Consider the following 27,619-nt stretch of genomic DNA (forward strand, 5'->3'; position numbering starts at 1 on the left):
CTACAAGAGACACATTTTAGATCTAAATACACCTGCATATTGAAAGTGAGAGGACAGAGTAACATCTATCATATAAATGGATGTCAGAAGAAAGCCAGAGTAGTAATACTTATAGCAGATAAGTAGACACTAAAACAAAGATTATACCAAGAGACAAAGAATGACACTATATAATAATAAAGAGGGCTAACCAACAAGAAGACATAAAATTGTAAATATTTATGCACCCAACATAGGAGCACCCAAATGCATAAAACAGTAACAAACTTAAAGGAACTAATTGATAATAATACACTAATACTAGGGGACTTTAACACCCCACTTACATCAATGGACAGATCACCTAAACAGAAAATCAATAAGGAAACAACGGCTGTGAAAGACACACCGGAAAAAATGGATTTCACAGATATATTCAGAACATTCCATCCTAAAACAGCAGAATACACCTTTCCATGTGCACATGGAATATTCTCCAGAATACATCACATATTAGCCCACAAAATAAATCTCAATAAATTCAAGCAGATCGAGGTCATATAATGCACATTTTCTGACCATAACATTATGAAACTCTTATGTATATTCACAATTATTGTCCAATTCCCAATGCAGCTGTGGCCTCTTTGGGCTTTTAAATTCTGGGGAAACTTAAGCCCATTATTAGAAAAGGGAAAACAGATTATGGTGTAATATTTAATTCTGACCACTCTTCTGATTTTAAATAATTTCTATTCATTAAGAACATTCCATTTAGTAAAAACTGGTGAGGCAGGAATGTTTGCAACATCCTCCTTACAATGTACTTGGAAGTGTTAATGTATATTAACAGTGCCTTAAGGTTCGATAATAGAAGCAGAGCCTTTCAAATGCTTATGTGGACTGTAAACATTAAATTACAGAAAGATACTTTGTGTCTGATTGTATCTGGGTAGGGTTTAACTCACCACTGCTGACACCTCTGCTTTTCAATTTGAATTTTTTCCAAGATTATTGAGAGAACATTGTAATAACCCAGCTGTATGAAACAGCAAGAACCCTGAACAAAATTACATCAGCTTCCAAAGAAATCAGAGTAAACTTCTTTAAAATTGAAAATGCAATCAATTGCATTCGTACTTTGCTAGTGTTCTAGATAAAAAAAATTTCACACTAAAAGATGACTTTTTTTGCACCATTTTTAAAAAATTTTTTTATTGTTATGTTAATCCCCATACATTACATCATTAGTTTTAGATATAGTGTTCCATGATTCATTGTTTGTGCATAACACCCAGTGCTCCATGCAGAACGTGCCCTCCTCAATACCCATCACCAGGCTAACCCATCCTCCCACCCCCCTCCCCTCTAGAACCCTCAGTTTGTTTTTCAGAGTCCATCATCTCTCATGGTTCTTCTCCCCCTCCGATTTCCCCCCCTTCATTCTTCCCCTCCTGCTACATTCTTCTTCTTCTTTTTTTCTTTCTTAACATATATTGCATTATTTGTTTCAGAGGTACAGATCTGATATTCAACAGTCTTGCACAATTCACAGCGCTTACCAGAACACATACCCTCCCCAGTGTCCATCACCCAGTCACCCCATCCCTCCCACCCCACCCCCCACTCCAGCAACCCTCAGTTTGTTTCCTGAGATTAAGAATTCCTCATATCAGTGAGGTCATATGATACATGTCTTTCTCTGTTTGACTTATTTCGCTCAGCATAATACCCTCCAGTTCCATCCACGTCGTTGCAAATGGCAAGATCTCATTCCTTTTGATGGCTGCATAATATTCCATTGTATATATATACCACCTCTTCTTTATCCATTCATCTGTTGATGGACATCTTGGCTCTTTCCACAGTTTGGCTATTGTGGACATTGCTGCTATAAACATCGGGGTGCACGTACCCTTTCGGGTCCCTACTTTTGTATCTTTGGGGTAAATACCCAGGAGTGCAATTGCTGGATCATATGGTAGCTCTATTTTCAACTTTTTGAGGAACCTCCATACTGTTTTCCAGAGTGGCTGCACCAGCTTGCATTCCCACCAACAGTGTAGGAAGGTTCCCCTTTCTCCGCATCCCCGCCAACATCTGTCATTTCCTGACTTGTTAATTTTAGCCATTCTGACTGGTGTGAGGTGGTATCTCATTGAGGTTTTGATTTGGATTTCCCTGATGCCGAGCGATATTGAACACTTTTTCATGTGTCTGTTGGCCGTTTGGATGTCTTCTTTGGAAAAATGTCTGTTCATGTCTTCTGCCCATTTCTTGATTGGATTCTTTGTTCTTTTGGTGTTGAGTTTGATGAGTTCTTTACAGATTTTGGATACTAGCCCTTTATCTGATATGTCATTTGCAAATATCTTCTCCCATTCTGTCAGTTGTCTTTTGGTTTTGTTGACTGTTTCCTTTGCTTTGCAAAAGCTTTTTATCTTGATGAAGTCCCAATAGTTCATTTTTGCCCTTGCTTCCCTTGCCTTTGGCGATGTTTCTAGGAAGAAGTTGCTGCGGCTGAGGTCGAAGAGGTTGCTGCCTGTGTTCTCCTTTAGGATTTTGATGGACTCCTGTCTCACATTGAGGTCTTTCAACCATTTGGAGTCTATTTTTGTGTGTGGTGTAAGGAAATGGTCCAGTTTCATTCTTCTGCATGTGGCTGTCCAATTTTCCCAACACCATTTGTTGAAGAGACTGTCTTTTTTCCATTGGACATTCTTTCCTGCTTTGTCAAAGATTAGTTGACCATATAGTTGAGGGTCCATTTCTGGGCTCTCTATTCTGTTCCATTGATCGATGTGTCTGTTTTTGTGCCAGTACCATACTGTCTTGATGATGACAGCTTTGTAGTAGAGCTGGAAGTCTGGAATTGTGATGCCGCCAGCTTTGCTTTTCTTTTTCAACATTCCCCTGGCTATGCGGGGTCTTTTCTGGTTCCATACAAATTTTAGGATTATTTGTTCCATTTCTTTGAAGAAAGTGGATGGTATTTTGATGGGGATTGCATTGAATGTGTAGATTGCTCTAGGTAGGATTGACATCTTCACAATATTTGTTCTTCCAATCCATGAGCATGGAACGTTTTTCCATTTCTTTGTGTCTTCCTCCATTTCTTTCATGAGTATTTTATAGTTTTCTGAGTACAGATCCTTTGCCTCTTTGGTTAGATTTATTCCTAGGTATCTTATGGTTTTGGGTGCAATTGTAAATGGGATCGACTCCTTAATTTCTCTTTCTTCTGACTTGTTGTTGGTGTATAGGAATGCCACTGACTTCTGTGCATTGATTTTATATCCTGCCACTTTACTGAATTCCTGTATGAGTTCTAGCAGTTTTGGGGTGGAGTCTTTGGGATTTTCCACATAAAGTATCATATCATCTGCAAAGAGTGAGAGTTTGACTTCTTCTTTGCCAATTTGGATGCCTTTGATTTCTTTTTGTTGTCTGATTGCTGTGGCTAGGACTTCCAATACTATGTTGAATAGCAGTGGTGATAGTGGACATCCCTGCCGCGTTCCTGACCTTAGGGGGAAAGCTCTCAGTTTTTCCCCATTGAGAATGATATTCGCTGTGGGTTTTTCATAGATGGCTTTTATGATATTGAGGTATGTACCCTCTATCCCTATACTCTGAAGATTTTTGACCAAGAAAGGATGCTGTACTTTGTCAAATGCTTTTTCTGCATCTATTGAGAGGATCATATGATTCTTGTTCTTTCTTTTGTTAATGTATTGTATCACGTTGATTGATTTGCGGATGTTGAACCAACCTTGCAGCCCAGGGATAAATCCGACTTGGTCGTGGTGAATAATCCTTTTAATGTACTGTTGGATCCTATTGGCTAGTATTTTGGTGAGAATTTTTGCATCCATGTTCATCAGGGATATTGGTCTGTAATTCTCCTTTTTGATGGGGTCTTTGTCTGGTTTTGGGATCAAGGTAATGCTGGCCTCATAAAATGAGTTTGGAAGTTTTCCTTCCATTTCTATTTTTTGGAACAGTTTCAGAAGGATAGGTATTAATTCTTCTTGAAATGTTTGGTAGAATTCCCCTGGGAAGCCATCTGGCCCTGGGCTTTTGTGTTTTGGGAGATTTTTGATGACTGCTTCTATTTCCTTAGTGGTTATAGGTCTGTTCAGGTTTTCTATTTCTTCCTGGTTCAGTTTTGGTAGTTGATACATCTCTAGGAATGCATCCATTACTTCCAGGTTATCTAATTTGCTGGCATAGAGTTGCTCATAATATGTTCTTATAATTGTATTTCTTTGGTGTTGGTTGTGATTTCTCCTCTTTCATTCACGATTTTGTTGATTTGGGTCATTTCTCTCTTCTTTTTGATAAGTCTGGCCAGGGGCTTATCAATCTTGTTAATTCTTTCAAAGAACCAGCTCCTAGTTTCGTTGATCTGTTCTACTGTTCTTTTGGTTTCTATTTCATTGATTTCTGCTCTGATCTTTATTATTTCTCTTCTCCTGCTGGGTTTAGGCTTTATTTGCTGTTCTTTCTCCAGCTCCTTTAGGTGTAGGGTTAGGTTGTGTACTTGAGACCTTTCTTGTTTCTTGAGAAAGGCTTGTATTGCTATATACTTTCCTCTTAGGACTGCCTTTGCTGCATCCCAAAGATTTTGAATAGTTGTGTAAAAGATGACTTTTTAATAAAGTGTATTAAAAGATCCCCTAACCCCAAAGCCCACTTAAAGGAATCTTTTCTCCTTTACCTCTGTGCCTAGAATAAGTGAAGGTGGATAGTAGTAGGCTGTGGACCTGATTTAAAATACTGGTAACTGGTAGACAAGATATCCCTCTTGTCCAAATAAAGAGACATTACTTGATGAGTTTCAATGGTTTCAAGTCAATGACAACAAAAACATTAATAAGAAAAAAAAAGTTCTCTCTCTTTCTCATTCATTCATTCATAAAGCATTAACAGGAAATGTATTCCCCAGATACTATTAGATAGACATGGCTTGAGTCCTAGGAGTTCCCATCTATGGGAGAGGAGCAGATGAGTACAGAACATAATTTAAACTATAGTAGAAATACGAGCACAAAAGAACTAGGCAACAAGGATGGTGATACAGAATAAGAGATATCTGAAGAGTGTTTTGAATGGTGATTTTGTTGATGGACTTGGGTAAAGAGTGGGATACAGAAGGAAAGGCATTCATCATAAAAAGAACAATGTAATACAGATATCATAGCATAAAAAGATACAAGACCAAAAGGAAAATCAATGAGAAAAAATTGATAAGTTAGACTTAAAATTACAAACTTCTGCTCTATGAAAGACACTTTTAAGAGAATGAAAAGCCACAAACTGGGAGGAAATATTTGCAAAACATATAACTGATAAAGGACTTGGACCTAAAATAGACAAGGAACTCTTAAAACTTAATAACAAAAAAGAAACAATCCAGTTTTAAAAATGAGGAAAAGAACTGAACAGAGACCACACCTATAGAGAGAGAGAGAGAGATGGCATATAAATATACAAAACGATGCTCAACATCATGAGAACCACAAATTAAAACAAAAAGAACACACTACTACACCCAATAGAATGGCTAAAATTAAAAAAAAAAATTAACTTGACAATACCAACTGTTAGTAAGGTTGCTGGGCAAGAGCATTCATTCATTGCTAGTAGAAATACAAAATGGCACAGGCACTTTGGAAGACAGTTTGACAGCCTCTGACAAAAATGAACGCAGTCTTACCACATATTATGGGTTTAATTGTGTCCCCCACAAAAGATATACTGAAGTCCTAACATCCCAGTACTTCAGGATGTGACCTTATTTGGATATAGGGTCGTTGCACATGCAATTAGTTAAGAAGATGTTATACTGGAGTAGGGTGAGCCCTTAATCCAATCTGACTGGTATCCTTATAAAAGAAGAGATATAAACAAACAGGGAGAACAGCACGTGAAGATGGAGGCAGGGATTGAAGTGATTCATCTATAAGCCCAGAACCACCAAGGACTGCTGGCCATCACCTGAAGCTAGAAGAGAGGCATCACACATATTCTCCCTCAGAACCCTCAGAAGGAACCAAACCTCCGGACACACTGATTTCAGATTTCTAGCCTACAGAATTGTGAGAGGATTAAATTTCTGTTGTTTTAAGCCAGAGAGCTTGTGAAACTTCCTTATGGCAGTTCTAGGAGACTAACCAAACTATACAATCCAGCAACTGCAGTCCTAGATAACTACCCAACTGATTAAAAACTTATCCAAACAAAAACCTACATGTGAACAATAACAGTAGCCTTAATAATTGTCAAAGACTGGAAGTAACTAAGATATCGCTTTATCTTGGTGACTGGAAAAACAAACTGCACATCCATAAAATGGATTATTCAGTCGTAAAAAGAAAAAGTTATCAAGCCACAAAAAGACATGGATGAATCTTAAAAGCATATGGCTAACTGAAGAGACCCAGTCTGAGAAAGCAGTGAACTGTGTCCTTCCAATTATATGACATTCTAAAAAAGGCAAAACAATAGTCATTAAACACATGAGTGGTTGTCTGGGGTATTGGCTTGGGAGGAATTAAATAAGTGAAGCACAGGGAACTGTTTAAGGCAGTAAAATTATTCTGTAGATACTGTAATGGTGAATACAAGACATAAAACATTTGTGAAAACCCATAGAACTTTACATTACAAAGAGTAAACTTAAATGTTCACAAATATTTTTTTAAAAAAGTTAGGTGGTCAGGGGATCTCATGATGGAATGCAGAATGTGATAAAAGAATTTAAATGTATCATTAAATATGAAACACTCTCACTGAAGGAAGTAGAGGAATAAGATGCTGAGCTAAGTAATTTTAGAATTGAGTGGAATCTGTAAGAATAATGGCAAAATGAACTGTACGTAAGCACTATATTCTAGTTGACAATTTTCTTTCCCAAGGGTATATGGGTTAACACTACTGAAACGACCATACCTGTATACTGGAATTGAACAATTAAGTAAATGGATGACAGATGGTGGGAGCCAGGATTCTTACTGTTGGAATGGGAGGTTATAGATAAGCAAGAGGAAGAGGCTAGAATTAACTACATGGTAATCAATTACAGTTGGAGACATAAGTATGAACAGATGGTTACATATAAAAGTATTTGTAAGTATGTGTATGTATGTGTGTATACACAAAAACACACACACAGACACACATACACATTTCTCCTTGCTCCATCAGCTGAAAGGATCTAAAAGAAATGACACCCCAATAGATATGAATACACACCTAGCCCCCTAGATTCTGGTTCTTATATCATTCTTCAATAAAAAGAAACCAGGATTTCTTAGAGAAATGGGTGATTCTAGGACTGGGACAAGAAATATATAAGATGAGGCTGGAGCACCTTGTAGTATTAAAAAGTAAGAAAATGCTCAAAATAATAAAAGAAAACCCTTCAAAAAAACCAAAACCCCAAATTGGACAAACAAAACAGCCCACAATGAAGGGAGTTTGTCAAAAGGACACAGGAGTGAATTGAAAGAGTTCCCCCTGGCCAAAGCTAGAACAATTTGAGCAACAAAAAAAATAAAGTAGCAGTGGATAATAACCCAAAACATAAAAATAAATATCCAGGAGTCCATACGGATAAAGTGAATGCATGAATGATTGAATTCCAAATAGTTTGTGTATTTATTCTGCCTTTAAGCAAATGGAGTATAACTCCATATTCCTTAATTATGGGCTGCATATAGTTACTTTCTTTCAAAAAATACAGTATGGAAAGGAAGGAAAAAATAGTAACTTTACAGTGGAGAAATCTGACACACACTGTATCAAGACAGGTGATTTACACCTATGGCGAAAAGTCATATTGATGGTATGTACCCTGGATCTGGCATGAGAGCAGAAAAAGAACATTAGGGGAAAACTGAGAAAACCTAAATAAAGTATAGTCTTTATTTAATCATAACACATGAATATTGGTTCATTAATTAAGACACATATACCATATTAATCTAAGACAATAATAGGGAACTGGATATGGGGTACACAAGAACTCTGTACTATCTGTAATTCTATAAATTCAAAACCTAAATAATTCTAAAAATCTAAAATAAAAGATTATTTTTTAAAAAGGACATTAAAAAAAATAAGGCTGGCCTTAAAAATAAGGAAAGTAAGGAAACAGGCAAATGATGCTGATTTAAAGGAATACAGATACTCACACCAGCGCAAAATGTTTATGCCATCACCCTTAATCTAACATTCAGCTACATTCATTTGAGTACTGTGTCCTGCAGATTCTTCTGTCCTAAAGACTCCTGTTGCTAAATATAGAAAGTTTGGCACCTAGAGACTTCGTATAGAATAGTAATTGATAGAGAGACTTACGAGCTGGATTACTTCAGGTCAAGTATTTCAGCTCCTAGCACATACTAGCTGCATATTCTTGGACAATTTACTTAACCTCTCTGTACCTCAGCTTTCTCATCTATAAAATGAGAATAATAATGATAATAATAATAATAATACCACCCCATAGGGTTGTTGTGAGGATGAAGTAAATTAATACACGTAAAGCATTAGAACAGAACCTGGCACACAGGTGTTAGTTAAGTGTTAACTATTTAACTAGTTCATTCATTCAACAAAAATGGATCAATAGACACAGGAAGCTTATAAATCCAAAAGAGTAAGAGCTCAAGGAGACAGTGTAATTCAGCCTGGGCCTGGTAAAGGAAATCTAAGATTTGTAGATACCAATGGAATAAAAACTGCCATCTCAGCTCACTTTGTCAAATGTGGGTAGTTTATAATAAAGGAAAACTAAAATTCTTCATGTCTATTTTAATTTCTTAGTCCTCAAATCTATAAAGTTAATATTGGCAGAGTATATATCACAGTATCAATTTTAAGGTCTTCTGAGCAAAAATAACCTTCAAAGGGGGTCCTTCACTGTTTCCACACATCTACACATTTCTGCCTGCAGAGAAACTGACAAGGGTTTTCAAACTTGACTTTTGCCTGTAGAAATACTTCTACCAGCATGGAACAAGACCCAGAGCCTCCCCCCTCCAAACTCCTCTTCCAGAGAAGCACCTTGACCAAAAGAAAAGCATTGATAATGATGACTATAGGGCCTTTGTTCCAAATATTTATCTATTAATGTGTCCCAAAATAGCCACAAAGGGAAACCAAGTAGGTCAGCCCTAACAAATGGTTTCCTTTTCTTTTGAAAAAGGAAGGAAGCAACACTTTATTTGGTATACTCCCCCCCCCCCACAAATGTTTTCTCAAGTAACAGGAAGGAGAAAACTTTTTAAAAAGTGTGTGTGTGTATGTGTGTGTGTGCGTGTGTTAGGGATGGGGAACTAAAATAGAGTATTAACAAAAAAATGTTAAATAAGATGAAAGTAGGAATTTTCTGGCTTTGATAATAGATACTGTAGACAAGTAAAGACAGAATCCATGCACTGAAACTTTTGTCCATTATGACACCATATTAGGCCATTATGAAAATCCAGGATATTAATCCCATCTTCTTAAGTAAAAATGAACATTGTAAAATTTTCTAATACTATATTTCTACAAAGAACAAGTTTTTTTTTTAAGATTTTATGTATTTATTTGACAGAGAGAGAGCACGAGCAGGGGGAGGGGCAGAGGGAGAAGCAGGCTCCCCACTAAGCAGGAAGCCCAATGTGGACCTGAGCCGAAGGCAAACACCTAACTGACTGAGCCACCCAGGCACCCCAAGAACAATAGTTTTTAAATACTTGACAAATAAGGTAGGAAATGTGTAGATTTAATATTTTTCTGCATGTATATCCTATTAAATTACCTGGTTTGTGTTAATGTGAAACTATTGTTCACATTTACAATTTTTCTTTTTAAGTAGGCTCCATGCCCAGTGTGGAGCCCAATGAAGGGCTTGAACTCACAACCTGGATATCAAGACCCAGGCTAAGATTAAGAGCTGGACGCTTAACCGACTGAGCCACCAGGTGCCCCTGCATTTACAACTTTTTAATGAATAAAGACTTTTAATAATTTTCAACTGAAGAACAAGGACAAAGTGGTTTACAAGTAATTATTAAAAAACAAGGTAACAGTGCAACAGCCGCACTGTGGACTGTGGTCTGAATTCCATTATTTATGGAACACAAATTGACAAGAGTTTCTGTATATTCATTACACAGTTCTTGAAACAATATTTAATTGCATTAAACCAAGATGGGGGGGGAGAATAGGAAGTGTTTAAAACAGTTTTTAAAGTTAATTTTATTAAATGTTGCAGCTTTGTTGTTCTCTAAAATTTAGTTTTCATTCCAATTTAAAGTTAATTATTACCTTATATACACTAGATAGATTATATAAGTTCACAAGGAATGACTACATTAGAAAAAGATAATAGTGGAAAAATACTAGAAGGAGGAGTAATGCCAGTTGAAGGAAGTCATTTGTTTCTAAAGCTAGGGAGGAAAGATCACAGTAGACAGCTACATTACACAACACTCCAAGTGGTTATTCAAGCATTTAAAAGAAGGAGGTTTGATAACAGAGATGTAAAATTGCCCTCCTAAGGCTTTTAGCTATTTGATAAGTCAAATATTCATCATATCAAAACATACTTTTTAATTTAAAAATCAGAAAAAGGTGGTTGACCTCCAAATTATAAACTACATTTCCTTCTGACTTGACTACCACTTTGTGATAAGAGCAAGAAAAGAACAGTATTAAAAAATCGAATGAAGGTCAAAACCAGAGTTCACATAATTTACATATATACAAGTTCTTTCTACTTCATCACTTTTACTAACTTTCATCCACATTAGTTTAGTAAGATTCCATAAAAATGGCATTTCAACTCTACTGCTAACAGAGAATATTAGAGGTTGTGAGCTATGATCTTACACTTGTGCATCACACTGTTGAGGATTCTTTTTTCATAATTAACATCACTGATAGGATTTAACATAATAACCCTGTAAAGTCGAATAGGTGCAAAAGAGGAAGTCTTTAAAATGTGGGTGAAAAGAGACAAGTAATTATGATGGACACAAAGTAAGAGTTTTTTTTTAAAGTGCTGAGGAAATATTAAATAGTTCTTTTAAATTTATTAAATTAAGAAATAAGAATGTTGTTGTACAAATGGTGTTGAAATCACTCAATATGTGACAAGTGCTATGAAACTGTAAATAGTAAGAGATGAGGAAAAGCAGTTGGTATAATGAAAAACTCGTACCGGCTAAAGGCTCATCATGAACTCCACACAATTCTTAGTCTAATGTTAACTGAGGAGAAGCAGGAGTTGGTTGAAGAAAAGTTAAGAAGGCTTAAGGGGCCAATCAAGTGTTTATTTTAATCCATGAACACTTCCATAGATTTAAGGCCCATTCAAATGTTCTATGATGTCTCCATGACATCAAAGTAAAGAACAAGGTAGCAATGACATAACACAGCTGTTAAGATTTTCCCTCTCTATCACCTGTGGAGAGATTATCAAGATGGTTGTTACCTGAGACAGTATAATCTCTATGGACATAAAATTGATCTGTTTAAAAACTGATATAGAGGTGCCTGGGTGGCTCAGTTGGTTGAGCATTGGACTCTTGGTTTTGGCTCAGGTGGTGATCTCAGGATTGTGGGATCGAGCTCCATGTTCCTTCAGATTCTCTCTCCCTTTCTCTCTCTATCCCTTTCTCTCTCCCTCCCCCACCGCTCCTCCCCCTGCTCACTTACACACTCTCTCTCTCTCTGTCTCTCTCTCTCGAATAAATAAATAAAATCTTTAAATGGACTGCCATAAAAAACTGATATAAACACACACATGCATCTATATATGTATCACACATATATTTTATATATATTATATAAAATGCTTATGCCTAGTTTTGAGGTTTTGTTTTTTTTTTTTTTAAGATTTTATTTATTTATTTGACAGATAGATAGAGAGCGCAAGTAGGCAGAGAGGCAGGCAGAGGGAGAGGGAGAAGCAGACTCCCCACTGAGCAGGGAGCCTGACGCGGGGCTCGATCCCAGGACCCTGGGATCATGACCTGAGCCGAAGGCAGCCGCTTAACCGACTGAGCCACCCAGGCGCCCCAGTTTTGAGGTTTTGAAGGATGAGTTTACATTTCTATTTGGTGAAAACACCCAGGGACTAAAAATGTGAGCCTCTTTCAGTCATTTTGGGCTCACAAATTTATTAATTTATGAAGAGACTTTTGGAATTCATCCTGTTCCAAAATAGAAATTGCTGCTGTTTCCCAAATGTCTATGTCCTGTCCCTTCAATTACATTGTTGAAATTCTTCATAGGCAATGACTATGTTTCTAACTCCTAACATCTAATCTAAAGAAATGCCTATATATACATATATATAGAATATGTATAGAATAAAGAGTTCAAACTAAAAACTTCAGTAATCATAAATCAGCATAAACCAAGAAACCTTGTATCAAACTTTCTGCACAGCATTCATGTGCATGTTACACTCTAATTCATTCTTTTTCTTAAAGAAGAGACTGTGGAGATCAGCCATTGGTGAGTCTATATGTAACTAAAGCTAAGACAGTCAATTGGGAGAATCTCTTTGGTTCCACTTTTATTTTTTTAAAAATTCAGTATGTTTTCTTCATTTCTGTTTTTTAAACGTTTTGCTGTTACTTTTAAAGGCATCATAAAAACAGCAACACATTTCTCAAACTGAATAAAAATTAGAACTTTATTGATTCACATTACTGAGAATGTATGTAAAGAGTATCATAATTTATACAACAAGAACTTCCATTTTAGTGAGAAAACATGAATATTATATATATATAAGTACATGGTACTTAAATGTACCAAATTGTTTTGTTTAGTGATAATAAAGTAACACTTTAATATTATGTTTCACACTCATAGGAAACAATTAACAATAACTTCTAGAGTAAATTCTTAAAAATTCAACTTTTAAGTAAGCAGTATTATGACAAAAAGAGTCCATTTCATTTGAGGCTGAATTTAAGCACATTCATGCTTTCTCTGCCAAGAACATAAAATTTTGGATCACTAATGTTAATATGTTTCAAGTACACACCTTGCATGCATGTGTGTGTATATACGCAAGCACAAACACATACACAACACATTCATTCTCATTCTCATTCTCTTTATCTGTCCCCTCTCCTTCTCTCTCTATATATAGACAGAGAGTCATTTGGAAAGACAAAGAATACATGGTAAATAGTAGACACCAAAAATTGGTTGTGGAATTTTATAAAAGATGTAAAAATCATGAAACACTTACTTCATCAGCCACCATACACCTGGAAAAAAATAAAAATAAAACCAAGTTAATATTTTAATGACCAAAGTCACCCATTTTAAAAGTTTTGATTAAGTAGCTTGCCAGAAAACAGTTTACAAATGTTAAAAGTACTAATCCAAAGAGACGTGTTTACAAGTGTGCTTGAGAACATGGGCCACTGCTGATTTTGTAAGACTCTCCAGCGGCCAGTGGCATATGGGTATGCAGGAGGGTTAGCTTCAGAAATGTTCCCCATGTCCACCCATGGCGATACTTACAATAACCCTTCAAAAATGAGGGCAACATGGCAAGTGATTGTACCAATGAATGCCCTCCTTACCAATAAATCTTAAAATTGGCCTTCTCTAGAGATGAGAAGAATGCTGTATTAAAGTACAAAAAAATGTATCTTAGCCACATATTAGCATGTTATACCTACAATTTTATAGCTACATTATATATGCTAAGCCTATTTGCAAGCTGAATTTTGGTTTCTACTACTATTTGGCTAAATTTTCTCTTCTCTATTCTTTCTTATTCACCAATAGAAGTAAATTCTGTCCACTGAAAATTGAAGATAGGGGTCATAAACTGAGAAAACAAAGAACAAAAAGAAAGAATAGCAGGTGTGGTTAGGATCATGAGGGGTCCCTTAGAAACACTGAGTACGTCATATGGGGAAAAGCCAATCTTGTAACTGAGGGGATTTCCAGACAACCTAGAAAACACTAGAATATTAGAATTAGAAAGGAATAAAGTACTTATTTCCATTCTCTTCTTCCCTTATTCCCAATGGTCTTAACATCACACAGTTTTATAAGATTTCTTTTAAAATAAAACACAAACTAAGAATTTGGTAATAAAAATACCATCAAAAGATAAGTTATAGGTAAAATGGAATTTCAATCTTAGAAAAAAAAGGTTACATAATGAGTATTTTTAGATAAAAATAAAATACAAATACTTGAACTGAAATTGAAAACATTCAAAAGTAAAAAAGTGTATTACATGTTTTGCAAACAAGTCTAACAAACAGAAAACTAAAAAATAATCTAAAAACATGATTTATTCCCAGAAAGGTCCACATGCATACTTATTTTTTCATTTTAAAATGCAATTCAAATTTGGTAAAGATGTCATTTGAAGTGTATATTAAGTGTCTACTATATACCTAGCACTGTTCTAAGTGCTAGAGATATATAGCAGTGAATTACAGAGTTCTTTCTTAATAGAAGGTGCCTGGAAGAAGACAATAAGCAAACATGTGGCTTAAGTGGTAAAAGGTGCTAATAAAACTCAAACAGGGTAAGGTGGTATAGGCAACATAGAAAAGGATCTGTTCTATAGAATGGTAGGGAACAGTCTTTATGATAAGGCAGTATGAATAGATTTGAGCAAGACACAATTAAAAAAAATTTTTTTTATTTAAATTCAGTTTAGTTAACATACACTATACTATTAGTTTCAGAGGTAGAATTTAGTGATTCATCAGTTGCATAGAACACCCAGTGCTCATTATATCAAGTGCCCTCCTTAATGCCCATCACCCAACTATCCCATACCCCTACCCACCTCTCCTCCAGCAATCCTGTTTGTTACATGCATAAGCCAGTATCTCCTACAGTTTGCCTCCCTCTCTTGTTTTTATCTTTATGTTTCCTTCCCTTTCCCTATGCTCATATGTTTTGTTTCTTAAATTCCACATATGCATGAAATCATATGGTATTTGTCCTTCTCTGACTTATTTCAATTAGCACCCTCTAATTCCATCCCATGTTGTTGCAAATGGCAAGATTTCATTCTTTTTGATGGCTGAGTAATATATATACCACATCTTCTTCATCCATTCATCTGTCAATAGACATCTGGGCTCTTTCCATACTTTGGCTATTGTGGACATTGCTGCTATAAACACTGTGGTGCATGTGCCCCTTTGAATCACTATGTTTGTATCCCTTGGAAAAATACCTAGTAGTGCAATTGCTGGGTCATGGGGTAGTTCTATTTTTAACTTTTGGAGGACCCTCCATACTGTTTTCCAGAGTGGCTGCACCGGTTTGCATTTCCACCAACAGGGTAAGAAGGTTCCTCTTTCTCTGCAACCTCACCAACATCTATTGTTTCCTGAGTTGTTCATTTTAGCCATTCTGACCGGTGTGAAGCAGTATCTCATTGTGGTTTTGATTTCTATTTCCTTGATGCCAAGTGATGTTGAGGATTTTTTTCATGTGTCTGCTGGCCATTTGAATGTCTTCTTTGGAGAAATGTCTGTTCATGTGAGCAAGACACAAATTTAATGAGGAAGAGAATCATGAGAAAATCTGGAAGAAGACTATTTTTTTTTTTTTTAAGATATTGTTTATTCATTTGAGACACAGAGATACAGAGAGAGAGAGAGTGAGCATGAGCAGGGGGAGAGGCAGAGGGAGAGGTAGAAGCAAGCTCCCCGCTGAGCCGGGAGCCAAATGCGGGGCTTGATGCGGGGCTCGATCCCAGGACCCTAGGATCATGACCTGAGCCGAAGGCTTAACCATCTGAGCCACACAGAAGAAGCCCTGGAAGCCCTGGAAGCCCTGAGCCCTGGAAGAAGAATATTCTTAAACAAAGTGATCAGCAAGGGCAAGGCCCTGAGATAAGAGGGTTATGATGCAATTAAGAAGGAAAAAGGAAGCTAATGTGACTAACATGCACTAAGTCATGAAAATGATAGAAAATAAGGTTGGAAGGCAGCTGGGAGAGCCGTATGGCATGGAGAGCCTCATAAGCGATTGCATGGAGTTTGGCTTTTCTTAGAAGCCTTTGGAGGGAAGCAACATTTTACCTTTTAAAAAGATTACTCTGGCTTATACAGAATAAACTGTAGAGGGCAAGAGCAGAAGCAGGAAGAACAGTAAGGAAGCACCTGCAGTAGACCAGGAGGGAAATAATGAGGTACAGATGAGTGGTAGAGGTAGAGGGGGTAAGAAGTGATCAATTTAGGTACATTCTGAAAGTACAGCCAATAGGATTTGTTGATCAATTGGGATGTGGATGTAAAAATAAAAGAGAGAAGTCAAGAATGAATCTTAAGATACTGGCTTATGCAATTAACCCTAAAAAATGGTGGAGATGCCATTCACTGAGATAAGAAAGACTCAGGAGAAGTAGGTCTGGTGATGACAATCAAGCATGGGACATGCAACCTTTGTATCCGTTAGATTACCATGTCGAACTGTTAAGTAGGCAACTGGATATGTGCATCAAGGGAATGGTAAGGACTAGGTAAGGACCAGGATTCCTGCAGTTAAGGACAGTTCAACAAGAAGACATGATTTTCAATGAGTCATCATAGAAAAACAACTGACCACGTCTCTGTCAAATAAATAAATAAAATCTTAAAAAAAAAAAAAAGAACAACTATCCATAAATGGAAAAACCAAGGCTGGCATTGGAATTATCATGATCAACACTAGAAGCTAAAAAACCATGAACGAGGATCCGGACTACCTGAACAGAAAGCAGAACTCATGAATCTTTATTCTAGCCAAGATATCCATTACTTGTAAGCAACGGCAAAAAGATATTTGAGGCCAACCAATATCTCCAAAATTATAAAACACAAGTAAACCAGAAAAGGAAAAACTACTTAAGAAAATAACCAAACAAAAAACACACCTTAATACAGATTCAAGACAGGAGAAGATAAAAAGGAAATCTAGTCAGCAATGAAGCTTCATATGCATGAATTTAATGGATGATGTGTATTCTACATAAGGACTCTAGAAGCAGAAGGGACATATTCTGAAAATCTGTAAGTGAAAAATTAAAGAGATTTTTTTTTTATTACCTCTCTTTAATTTTTCACTTACAGAAAAGGAGAGGGGGTACTAAAACTATTCTAAAGCAGAACACCAAACATAATTTTTAAAGTCAGGAAACTAAATGAAATCACCTAGGGAGTAAGAGTATAGGAAGAAGAGGAGAGAGCTATGGCTGACCCCTGTAGCACTCCAACAAACAGGGGTACGAAGTGGAAAAGGACCCAGCAAAAGGGACTGAAAAGGAGTGTCCAGTAATGTAAAAAGATACAAGAGGAGTATGATGCCCTGGAAGCCAAAGAAAGACATTTTTTTGAGAAGGGGAGAATGAGCAACTATAGTAAATGCTCTTAAAAACACCTAGTAAAATGAGGTCTGAAAATTGACCATGTGCTTTGGGAGGAGATCATTCATAACTCTGACAAGAGCAACTTTGATAAAATGTTAGGAGACAAAAGCCTCCCTTGAGTGGGTTCAAGAGAGAATGGGAAGAGAGGATGGGGAGAGAGGAAATAGAGATTACCGTCACAAAGAATTACCCTGTAAAGGGAAGAAGAGAAACATGGTAGTAGTTGGCAGGAAAACTAGGGTCCAGAGAACTTATTTATTTATTTTTATTTTATTTTTTTTTAATTTTGTTTTATTATGTTATGTTAATCACCATACATCATTAGTGTTTGATGTGGTGATCCATGATCCATTGTTTTCTTATAACACCCAGTGCTCCATGCAGTACGTGCCCTCCTTAATACCCATCACCGGGCTAACCAATCCCCCCATCCCCCTCCCCCCTCAAACCCTCAGTTTGTTTCTCAGAGTCCATAGTCTCTCATGGTTCATCTCTCCCTCCAATCTTCCCCCCTTCATTTTTCCCTTCCTTCTCCTAATGTCCTCCATGCTATTCCTTATGTTCCACAAATAAGTGAAACCATATGATAATTGACTTTCTCTGCTTGACTTATTTCACTTAGCTTAATCTCCTGCAGTCCTATCCACGTTGATGTAAAAGTTGGGTATTCATCCTTTCTGATGGCTGAGTAATATTCCGTTGTATATATGGACCACATCTTCTTTATCCATTCATCAGTTGAAGGGCATCTTGGCTCTTTCCACAGTTTGGCTATTGCGGACATTGCTGCTATGAACATTGGGGTTCATATGGCCCTTCTTTTCACTACATCTGTGTCTTTGGGGTAAATACCCAGGAGTGCAATTGCTGGGTCATAGGGTAGCTCTATTCTTAATTTTCTGAGGTACCTCCATACTGTTTTCCAAAGTGGCTGTACCAACTTGCATTCCCACCAACAGTGTAAGAGGGCTCCCCTTTCTCCACAACCTCTCCAACATTTGTTGTTTCTTGCCTTGTCAATTTTTGCCATTCCAACTGGTATAAGGTAGTATCTCAGGGTGGTTTTAATTTGCATTTCCCTGATGGCTAATGATGATGAACACAGAATAGGAGAAGATATTTGCAAATGATACTACAGATAAAGGGCTGGTATCCATGATCTATAAAGAACTTCTCAAACTCGACACCCAAAAAACAAATAATCAAGTTGAAAAATGGGCAGAAGACATGAACAGACACTTCTCCAAAGACGACATACAAACAGCTAACAGACACATGAAAAAATGTTCATCATCATTATTTATTTTTATTTTTTTAAGATTTTATTTATTTATTTGATAGAGAGATAGACAGAGAGCACAAGTAGGCAGAGCGGCAGGCAGAGGGAGAAGGAGAAGCAGGCTCTCCGTTGAGCAAGGAGCCCAGTGTGGGACTTGATCCCAGGACCCTGGGATCAGCTGCAGTCGCATAACTAACTGAGCCACCCAGACGCGGAGAAGACTTTTTTATAAACATAGAATAGTAAAAATAGCCCAATAAGTACCTTACTGATCCTATGAGTGAAATATCTAGCAGGCAGGTAGAAGTGTGAATTAGGAAATAAAGAATCAAGTCAAGACAATAAATAAAAATGAGAAAGTAGCTATGCATGAGATGATCATAGAAGAAACAGAAATGAATGGGGTTCTCATGTGGAAATTGTAAAAAGATGGAGAGGAATTTTTCATGGCTAGGCCCTTGGGAAACAGTCTCATTTAGGAAAAAAAAGGGAAGGAAGAGAAGTGTTCAAAGAAAACACAGATCAGGGTCTAAGAAGCCCAGGGGAAATACATTCACAAGAGAGTAAATGGGTTAACAGTATCCAAATACCACAAAGATGTTGCAAAGGATGAGGGCTAAAAGGCTATCATAAAAGTTACCAGGAGCTTACTTATAAGCATTATGCAAAAGTGGTTAAGAAGATGGTGGGCAGCAAAAAAGGGAGTCAACAGATACAGAGTAATTAAAAAGAAACTTTGGTAGCAAAAGAAAAAAAAAAGATTAAAAATAGAGCAGTAGCTACAGAACATGTTGGAAACCTTAAGAGTGGGCAAGGAGTTAATACTGTGAAAGAAAACAAGGAAGCTGACTGATGAAGACCTAACCGTGCTACCATAATTTAAAAAGGGAAAATATGGCCAATACAATTTCTTACTTCAGAGAAATTTTATACCACATTTGATGAAGCTAAATTCTACTTTGTAATCAAAAGACTATATCCATAACCACAGTTATAGAAATAAAAATACCCTTTTTTTCCCATTGGGAAATGGCAAACACAATGTGAGTTACAGAGACTTTAACCTACAGCTAAAAAGAAAACTTCCTTCTTTAAAGGAATATCCATTGTATTTGCCAAGCCTGGTTTGATGTGCCAACAGCTATATAATTCTATCTGAATTTTACAAGCAGTTCAGTTTTCCAATGTTACAAAAAATAAGTAATATTCTTTGTTCCAAATTCATGTTAATTGCTTGAATTATAATTTATCCAGCTTGGCTGCAGACATCAAAAAGCAACTTTTCATTTCACTGAGTTGTTCCCAAAACCTTGAGGCTCCTTACATTAATCTTCCACTTACAATATCAAGACATATATATTCCAGTGTTTGCAGCAGCCATATCTTTGGATGCACACGCTCAGTGTTTGCTATTTTTAACTCAAATTTTCATACAGCTAGAAGAGAAAACCCTAAACAGCATTATACTTTTCTGAGAATCATTTTACCCACCAGCTAAATTTCTAATCTAAGACTCACAGAACTGAACAATTTGTATTTAACTCAAACCTTTTCTCCAATTTCTTTCTATTAAAAAAACCCACCTTTTTAATAAATAACACCCATATTTCTTGAATATATCATGTCTAAAAAGAAAACAGCAAAAGGATATTTTGGTAACACTGATAATTCAGTGAGGTGAACACATGTAAAATGAACATATGTAAGATGTTTGGAATCGTAAGTGCAGAAATCAGGACTTGGTACCTGAACACAAGATCTGCTTAGTCAATTACCATGCATGCTTTGGCCTCAGAAGTGGGCTATTTCCTCTGGGAAAATATTAACCTTCTAGATATTTATATGCAATCTGTCCTTCAGGAAGAATCAACCATTTATATACTAAACCATATTATATCTCATACTACCCTTTAGTATATGTGTATAACTGACCAGTGCTAACTTACTGTAACTTTAATAAACCCCACACACTCTCCCCAAAGACAAAGCTACAGGGACCATGGGTTCAGAAGATCAAATCATAATACTTTTTCCAGCCAGAGCAAAGTCTCAAAATACTCCCCCCATAACTATAAAAGTTCAACATAATAAAATGGACTTTATTTTGTTTAGCTTTAATATTATTTATTTTTTGAACAGGGGATATATCCACATGTACACGATTCAAGAGGTACAAAAGTGGAAAGTCTCTCTCCAATCTCTATTCGTCAAGGGTGTCCCAGATATTAGCTGCTCTGAAGATGACAAAGTTACCAATTTCTTGTGTAGCCTTTTAGAAATATTCTGTTTAAGTATGTGTGTGTATATATAAGTATTATTATATATATACACACATATATATCTAATAACATTAGATTTAACCTTTCCTGACCTTGTGTAAAATCCCAAAAGTGCACCATATAGCACGTAACAGAATGAAAAAGAAAAGGAAAAAACTGAGGTTGAAATATTTTTTTTAGGGGTGCCTGGGTGGCTCAGATGGTTAGGTGTCTGCCTTTGGCTCAGGTCATGATCTCCAGGTCCTGGTATCGAGCCCCATGTTAGGCTCCCAGCTCAGTGGGGAGTCTGCTTTTCCCTCTACCCTCTGCCTCTCCCCCTGCTTGTGCTGTCTCTCTCTCTCTCAAATGAATAAATAAAATCTTTAAAAATATATATTATTTTTAAATCCTTGTTTCCATTGCTTTGGCAACTGAACCTTCAGGTTCAGTTCTCCTCTAGCTTGGCCTCTTCATAGACATCTGGGATAGAACAACCACTTCCTGGAAAAGCTCTCCTGGGCCTCCCAGATGCTCTGTTCTCCTAGCTCTCATCTCTGTGTCCTTCCTCTATGCCTCCACCTCTACCCACCTTGTTCAGTGTTCAACCTTTATAGTCATTTTCTCTTTGTGTTCTACCTCTATTCCTAAGGCTATAATCCATTCTCCTAGTTTTTAAGTGATACCCATATGAGTTCTAAATCTGTACCTAAGGCTTTTAGCATATGATCCAGATTCGCATTTAAAACCTCTATTTGGACATTTTTTTCCTTGATAACCTGAAGTTATTATAACATGCTATGTATGTTGATATTTGAAACTAAAGCTAAGTAAGCCCTAGACATTAAAATAAAATAAAATAAAATAAAAATTTCTAAAGGAGTTACTCAAACAATTAATCTGAGTGTGATTCTTACCCTTGGGCCAGAAATTTCTGTTTAAAATTAAAATTACAAAACAACAGTATTTATTTTGGTTGCATGTCAAATCAGTCTGCCCAATTTCTGTAAAAGCTTAAAGCAATGCTTTTATTTGCAAGTATATGATTAAATATATCCTAGACCTCTATATCCAGCTTCTTTGTCTCATCTATTTTATGAAATGATTAAGGAAAGTAGGCTGAGCTGTGATCAAATGAGGTAAGAGAGTACTTTGTAAATGGAAAAAACTTTATTGGTGTTTTGCTGGTGATAAGTTCTGTACAACAAATAACTATGCTCACTGTCAGAAACTAAATACTGGCAATGGATATAGGGGAGTTAGGACAGGAGCTTCAAATTTAGGCATTAAAAACACAAGGAGGGGCGCCTGGGTGGCTCAGTCATTAAGCGTCTGTCTTCGGCTCAGGTCATGATCCCAGCGTCCTGGGATCGAGCCCCGCATCGGGCTCCCTGCTCCACGGGAAGCCTGCTTCTCCCTCTCCCACTCCCCTGCTTGGGTTCTCTCTCTCGCTGTCTCTCTCTGTCAAATAAATAAATCTTTTTTAAAAAAAAAAAGAAGGAAATGTGACTGACTTTAAAAACTGGTTTTATAAACAATGTTTCCTTTAGGATGCAATGCAAGAATAGAAACTCAACTCAAAATGGTTTAATCACTAAAAATAATTAATATATCACATAATTCATAACAAGAAATTCAGGAGTGGGATGGTTACAGGGTGGTTAATTCCACAGCCCACTCATGTCATCTTTCTGTTCTGTCATCCTATAGCTCCAGACAATTCATCCTTATCCACCAATGTTCAGAAGCACAGGAAATGTGTACTTAAAGAATTCTCGAGTTTGTTAATAGGGAAGGAAGAGGAGAAAGACTTTAGGTAAAGCAACTCACATCTGCTGCACCTGTTATGACTTTGAAAACAAAATTAAGGGGCACCTGGGTGCCTCAGTAGGTTAAGCGTCTGCCTTCGGCTCAGGTCATGATCCTGGGGTCCTAAGATCCAGCCCCACATTGGGCTCCCTGCTCAGTGGGGAGTCTGCTTGTCCATCTCCCTCTGCTCCTCCCCCTGCTCGTGCAGTGCTTGTACTCTCTCTCTCAAATAAATAAAATCTCAAAAAAAGAAAAAGAAAACCAAGTTAAAAGGATATTTGGTGTTTTGTTTTCTTTTAGTTCTTTTTACCTTTATGAAACACGAGTCATACAGAAAGGGCATAAAAGGTACCTAAAAGATGTGGGGTAATATGAACAAATCCTTTGTATACCAAAAACGAAGTAAGTTTTTAAAAAGAATTGCTTTGTCTGTTCATAAGCATTAAAAAAAAATTAAACTAGTCCCTAATGCTTGATAATATCTTGAAAATATTGTGCTTCACTAGTCTGACTTCATTAGCACAAAATTGCCCCATAACTTTTACTAATAAGAGCAAAATAGGAAAAAATCTCTGCATTCGCCTAGATGGCTTTAAAAAAAAAAGGTGTGTATCAGCTGTTTTGAGAGAATTATTATTGTTTTCAGGATGTATAATAATTCCCACTGGGCCATTATATCACATACTAGCTTTCACACAATTATTTATTCTTGTTTATAAAGCTTCAGGTCAAAAAAGTTGATTATTCCTATAGCAATTAGTGGAAGATTTTTAGGGCTTAGTTAGATAATAACATTCATTAGAATATATTAGAGCTACAAACAAAATATAGTTTATATAAAAAGAAACCAAGGAGTAAGTTAGGTCTGCTTGATCTAGTCTAAAGTGATTTTAAAAGTAGAAAAAATGATTCATAGTATCAAAATGGCTTTGTTAATAAAGACAGGTACATCAGTGATACTTAAATGTTGACAGGCAGATAAATAAGTTAAATAATTTATTACAAATTGAGAGCCTCTCTCAGAATATAATAGAACACTAACCTTTATTTATGAATTCCTTTTTTGCCTGGTTTTGGATTTAATGAATTATATGTAAAATCTGAAAATATTTCAAAATGAGAACACATTTACAAAGAATAAACCACAAAATAAAAACAACTCAATTTACTATCATATTGTTTCAATTTACTTCTTCAATGACAGACACTTGAGCCCACTTGCACATAATAAAAAGCCAAACAGTAACGGCTAAAATAGACAGGATTATTTTCTACCTCACCCACCACCACGCCCCCTTCCTTAACAAGAAGTTTGGAGTTAGGTAAGTCCACGCTGGAGCAGTGGCCAGGTACCAGGGTCACCTACAGCCTTCTTGTTCTTTCCTTCCAGGTAGGTCAAAAGACAGCTGGCACAGTTCCAGGTTTGGCATCAATGTCTGATGCAGGAAGAAAGGAAGAGGATAAAAGGGCATCTGCCAAACAAGTCAACTCTATTTTAGCAAGGTTTCCCAGAATCATCATCCAGTGACTTCTACTGGTGTCTCATTGGCCACACAGTATCACATAACCACTCCTAATCAAAACGGAGTTTAGAAAAAAGTGTTTCAGCTGGTCACATAGACCCCACGCCCAGGGTTATATTTGTGAAGGAAAAGGTAAGAAGGGATTTGGGAAAGCAACCTCAGGCTCTGCCACAAATTCCAAGGGCAATTTTAGGTAAGAGTGATTTGGGAACACTGTAGCCTGTATTGCATACAGATCAAGTCAGCTCTGAGGTTTTATTGAAATCTGTATCAAATAGGTATATGGCCATGGCTATACTCAAGAAGAAAAGAAGTTCTTCATTTCATATTGACTATCACCGTTACTGATAATGAAAGTTAGAAGTTTGGAAGCTAGAAAAATCAATTCTCTTATTACTATGATGCTCTGCATGCATGCACTCCTATGTTTCAGGTGACATTTCAATTATTTCACTTTCCTCTATTCCAACTATTGTAAAAACCTCTACTCATTCAGTGTTCCACAATAACAAGTATTTAGTCTGAGTATGTGCAGGAGGAAAGATGCCTCATTCAATCTGAATTGTAAAACAGCATCAACTATACCCACAACTGAATAAAGTAGTTATTCAGATAATCCAGAAACTTTTAGAGTACTATTTTTTAGATTATAATCCACATGAAAACTCAGCACTAAACAATTAAAAACAAGAATTCTGACTCCTTTGAAACAAAAGTTTGCAAATTACTGTCCATGGGCCAAATCCGGCCTATCAGTTATTTTTGTAAATAAAGTTTTATCAGAATACAGTGCAGCTCATTCATTTACATATTATTAATAGCTACTTTTGTGTGACTAAAACAGAACTGAGTAGTAGTAACAGGGATTGTATGGCATGGAAAGTCTAAAATATTTACTATCTGGCCCTTAATAGAAAAAGTTTGCCAATCTCGGTCTCAGAATATATTCATGAACTACCTTTAATGACCTAAAGGCAGCTTCTGGTACAGTGCCAAAGGTTTACGAATTTTGTTTGGTAAAGAAAACCTTTCTATTAACACTGCATGGAGAAACAAAATGTGGATTTATCAGAAGAATGAGCAAAGCCCATACCAATAGATGTAATTTTATGGGACTAAGTTCAAAGAACCGTGCCTGAGTATAAAAACAGAATTGTTATAAATTCAGAATTGAGGAAATACAAAATAATAGTTGAGAAAGAAATCAGATGCCACAGATAGAAAGAGCTACAATGTCACACAGACAGCCAACTAGAGAAAAAGTAGTCTCAAATTGATAAAATTTTGTGCTTCACTTCCTCTGGCCAAATACTGAGATCTTTCTCTTTCAAAAGCATGTTATCAGCATTCTTCACAAATAGCATTCTAAGTACAACTCAATTATAAGAACAACAAAGAATATTAAGCAATATAACATTTCTTACAACATTTTGACATCATTATCTTGTGATTTAATGTGCCTAGAAAAAAAATCTGCTGCCCAATCTTATATGCTTTTTTTTCAAGAATATAAATTGAATGTCTATAAAAAGCCAATCTAGGAATTGAGGTGAACTACAGTTTCTTATGTCCTCATGCCCATTACTTCCTGGGTGTAACTTAGTAAGTGCTACTCTAAACCTTGAGTCTGTGGCCTTAGTTCCCATAGTCCTGAACATATTTTAAAAATCTGTGAATTTTAGTTGATGGCATATGTAATACATCACCTACTGAATGTACCCTTAAGAACCTAATGCTATCTGAGGTTGTAGTTTAAAAACACTGTATTTCTTTTTTCCAGCTTTACTGAGGTTTGACTGACAAATAAAAATTAAATATATTTAAGGTATACAATGAGATGTTTTGAGAGAGATATATATATATTTGAGATATATAGTGAAATGATTACCACAATCAAGTTAATTAACATATCCATCCCCTCAGTTACCATTTTTGTGTGTATGTGGTGAGAACACTTGAAATCTACTCTCTTAACATTTCAAGTATACAAGATATGATTATTAACTATAGTCACCATGCTGTGTTTTAGGTCTTCAGAACTTATTCATCTTACAACTGAAAGTTTGTACCCTTTGACCAACATCTCTTTTCCCTACATCCCAGTAACCACCATTCTACTCTATTACATTGAATTTGACTTTTTTTTTTTTAGATTTCACGTATAAGTGAGACTAAGCATTATTTCTCTTTTTACGTCTGGCTTATTTCACTCAGCATAATGTCCTCATTTCATCGATGTTGTCACACATGGCAGGACTAACTTCTTTTTTAAGGTTAAATAATATAGGGGCACCTGGGTAACTCAGTCGTTAAGCGTCTGCCTTTGGTTCAGGTCATGATCCCAGCATCCTGGGATCGAGCCCCGCATCAGGCTCCCTTCCCTGCTCAGCGGGAAGCCTGCTTCTCCTTCTCCAGCTCTTCCAGGCTTCTGTTCCCTCTCTTGCTATCTCTATCAAATAAATAAGTAAAATCTTTAAAAAAAAAAAAAGGTTGAATAATATACTCGTGTGTGTGTGTGTGTGTGTGTGTGTGTGTGTGTGTAAGCCACAACCATTTTCTCTATCCAGTCATCCACTAACCATGGCTATCTTATTTTGGCTACTGTGAATAATGCTGCAATGAATATAGGAGTGCAAATATCTCTTCCAGATAGGGATTTCATTTCCTTTGGATATATACCCAGAAATATGATTGCTGGGTCATGTGATAGTTCTATGTTTAATATTTTGAGGAACCTTCATACTGTTTTCCATAATAGCTGCACCAATTTACAATGCTACCAACAGTGCACAAAGGTTTCCTTTTCTCCACATCCTCATGAACACTTCTTAAATCTTTCAACTTTTTAATAATAGTTCTCCTAGCAGGTGTGAGATGATACCTCATTATGATTTTGATTTATTTGTATTTCCCTGAAGATGAGTGATGTTGAGAACATTTTCATGTACCTATTGGCTATTTGTATATCTTTTACAAAAATGTCTATTCAAGTCCTTAGCCCATTTTTTGATCAGGGTATTTGTTTTTTGCTTTTGAGTTGGAGGTGTTTCTTAGATATTTTCGATATAAACCCTTTAATAGATAAACAGTTTGCAAATATTTTCTCCCATTCCATAGGCTGCCTTCTCACTTTGTTTCCTTTGCTGTGCAGAAACTTTTTAGTTTGAGGTAATCCTGTTGATTTATTTTTGTTGCCAAAAAAAATAAATCATCACCATGATCAATGTCTAGGAGCTTACCTCCTCCTATGTTTTCTTCTAGGAGTTTTATAGTTTCAGATCTTATAAATGAGTCTTTAATCCATTTTGGGTTGATTTCTATGTATGAGGTAAGAAAAGGGGGGTGCCTGGGTCAATTAAAC

The 27,619-nt window shown here is 36.4% G+C and overlaps 1 protein-coding gene across 3 annotated transcripts in view; it reads right to left on the reverse strand.

Annotated features, from left to right (window-relative positions):
- The window catches only part of ZRANB3 (zinc finger RANBP2-type containing 3), a 309,431-nt gene that overhangs the window by 187,955 nt on the left and 93,857 nt on the right, over positions 1–27,619 (reverse strand). For all 3 annotated transcript variants that reach the window (XM_078070719.1, XM_078070718.1, XM_078070720.1), the window contains one exon: positions 13,247–13,265. In XM_078070719.1, the coding sequence (XP_077926845.1) occupies positions 13,247–13,265 (19 nt within the window). The remainder of the gene's footprint in view (positions 1–13,246; positions 13,266–27,619) is intronic.

The sequence above is a fragment of the Halichoerus grypus genome, chromosome 4 (assembly GCF_964656455.1).
Source record: "Halichoerus grypus chromosome 4, mHalGry1.hap1.1, whole genome shotgun sequence".
Classification (NCBI taxonomy): domain Eukaryota; kingdom Metazoa; phylum Chordata; class Mammalia; order Carnivora; family Phocidae; genus Halichoerus; species Halichoerus grypus.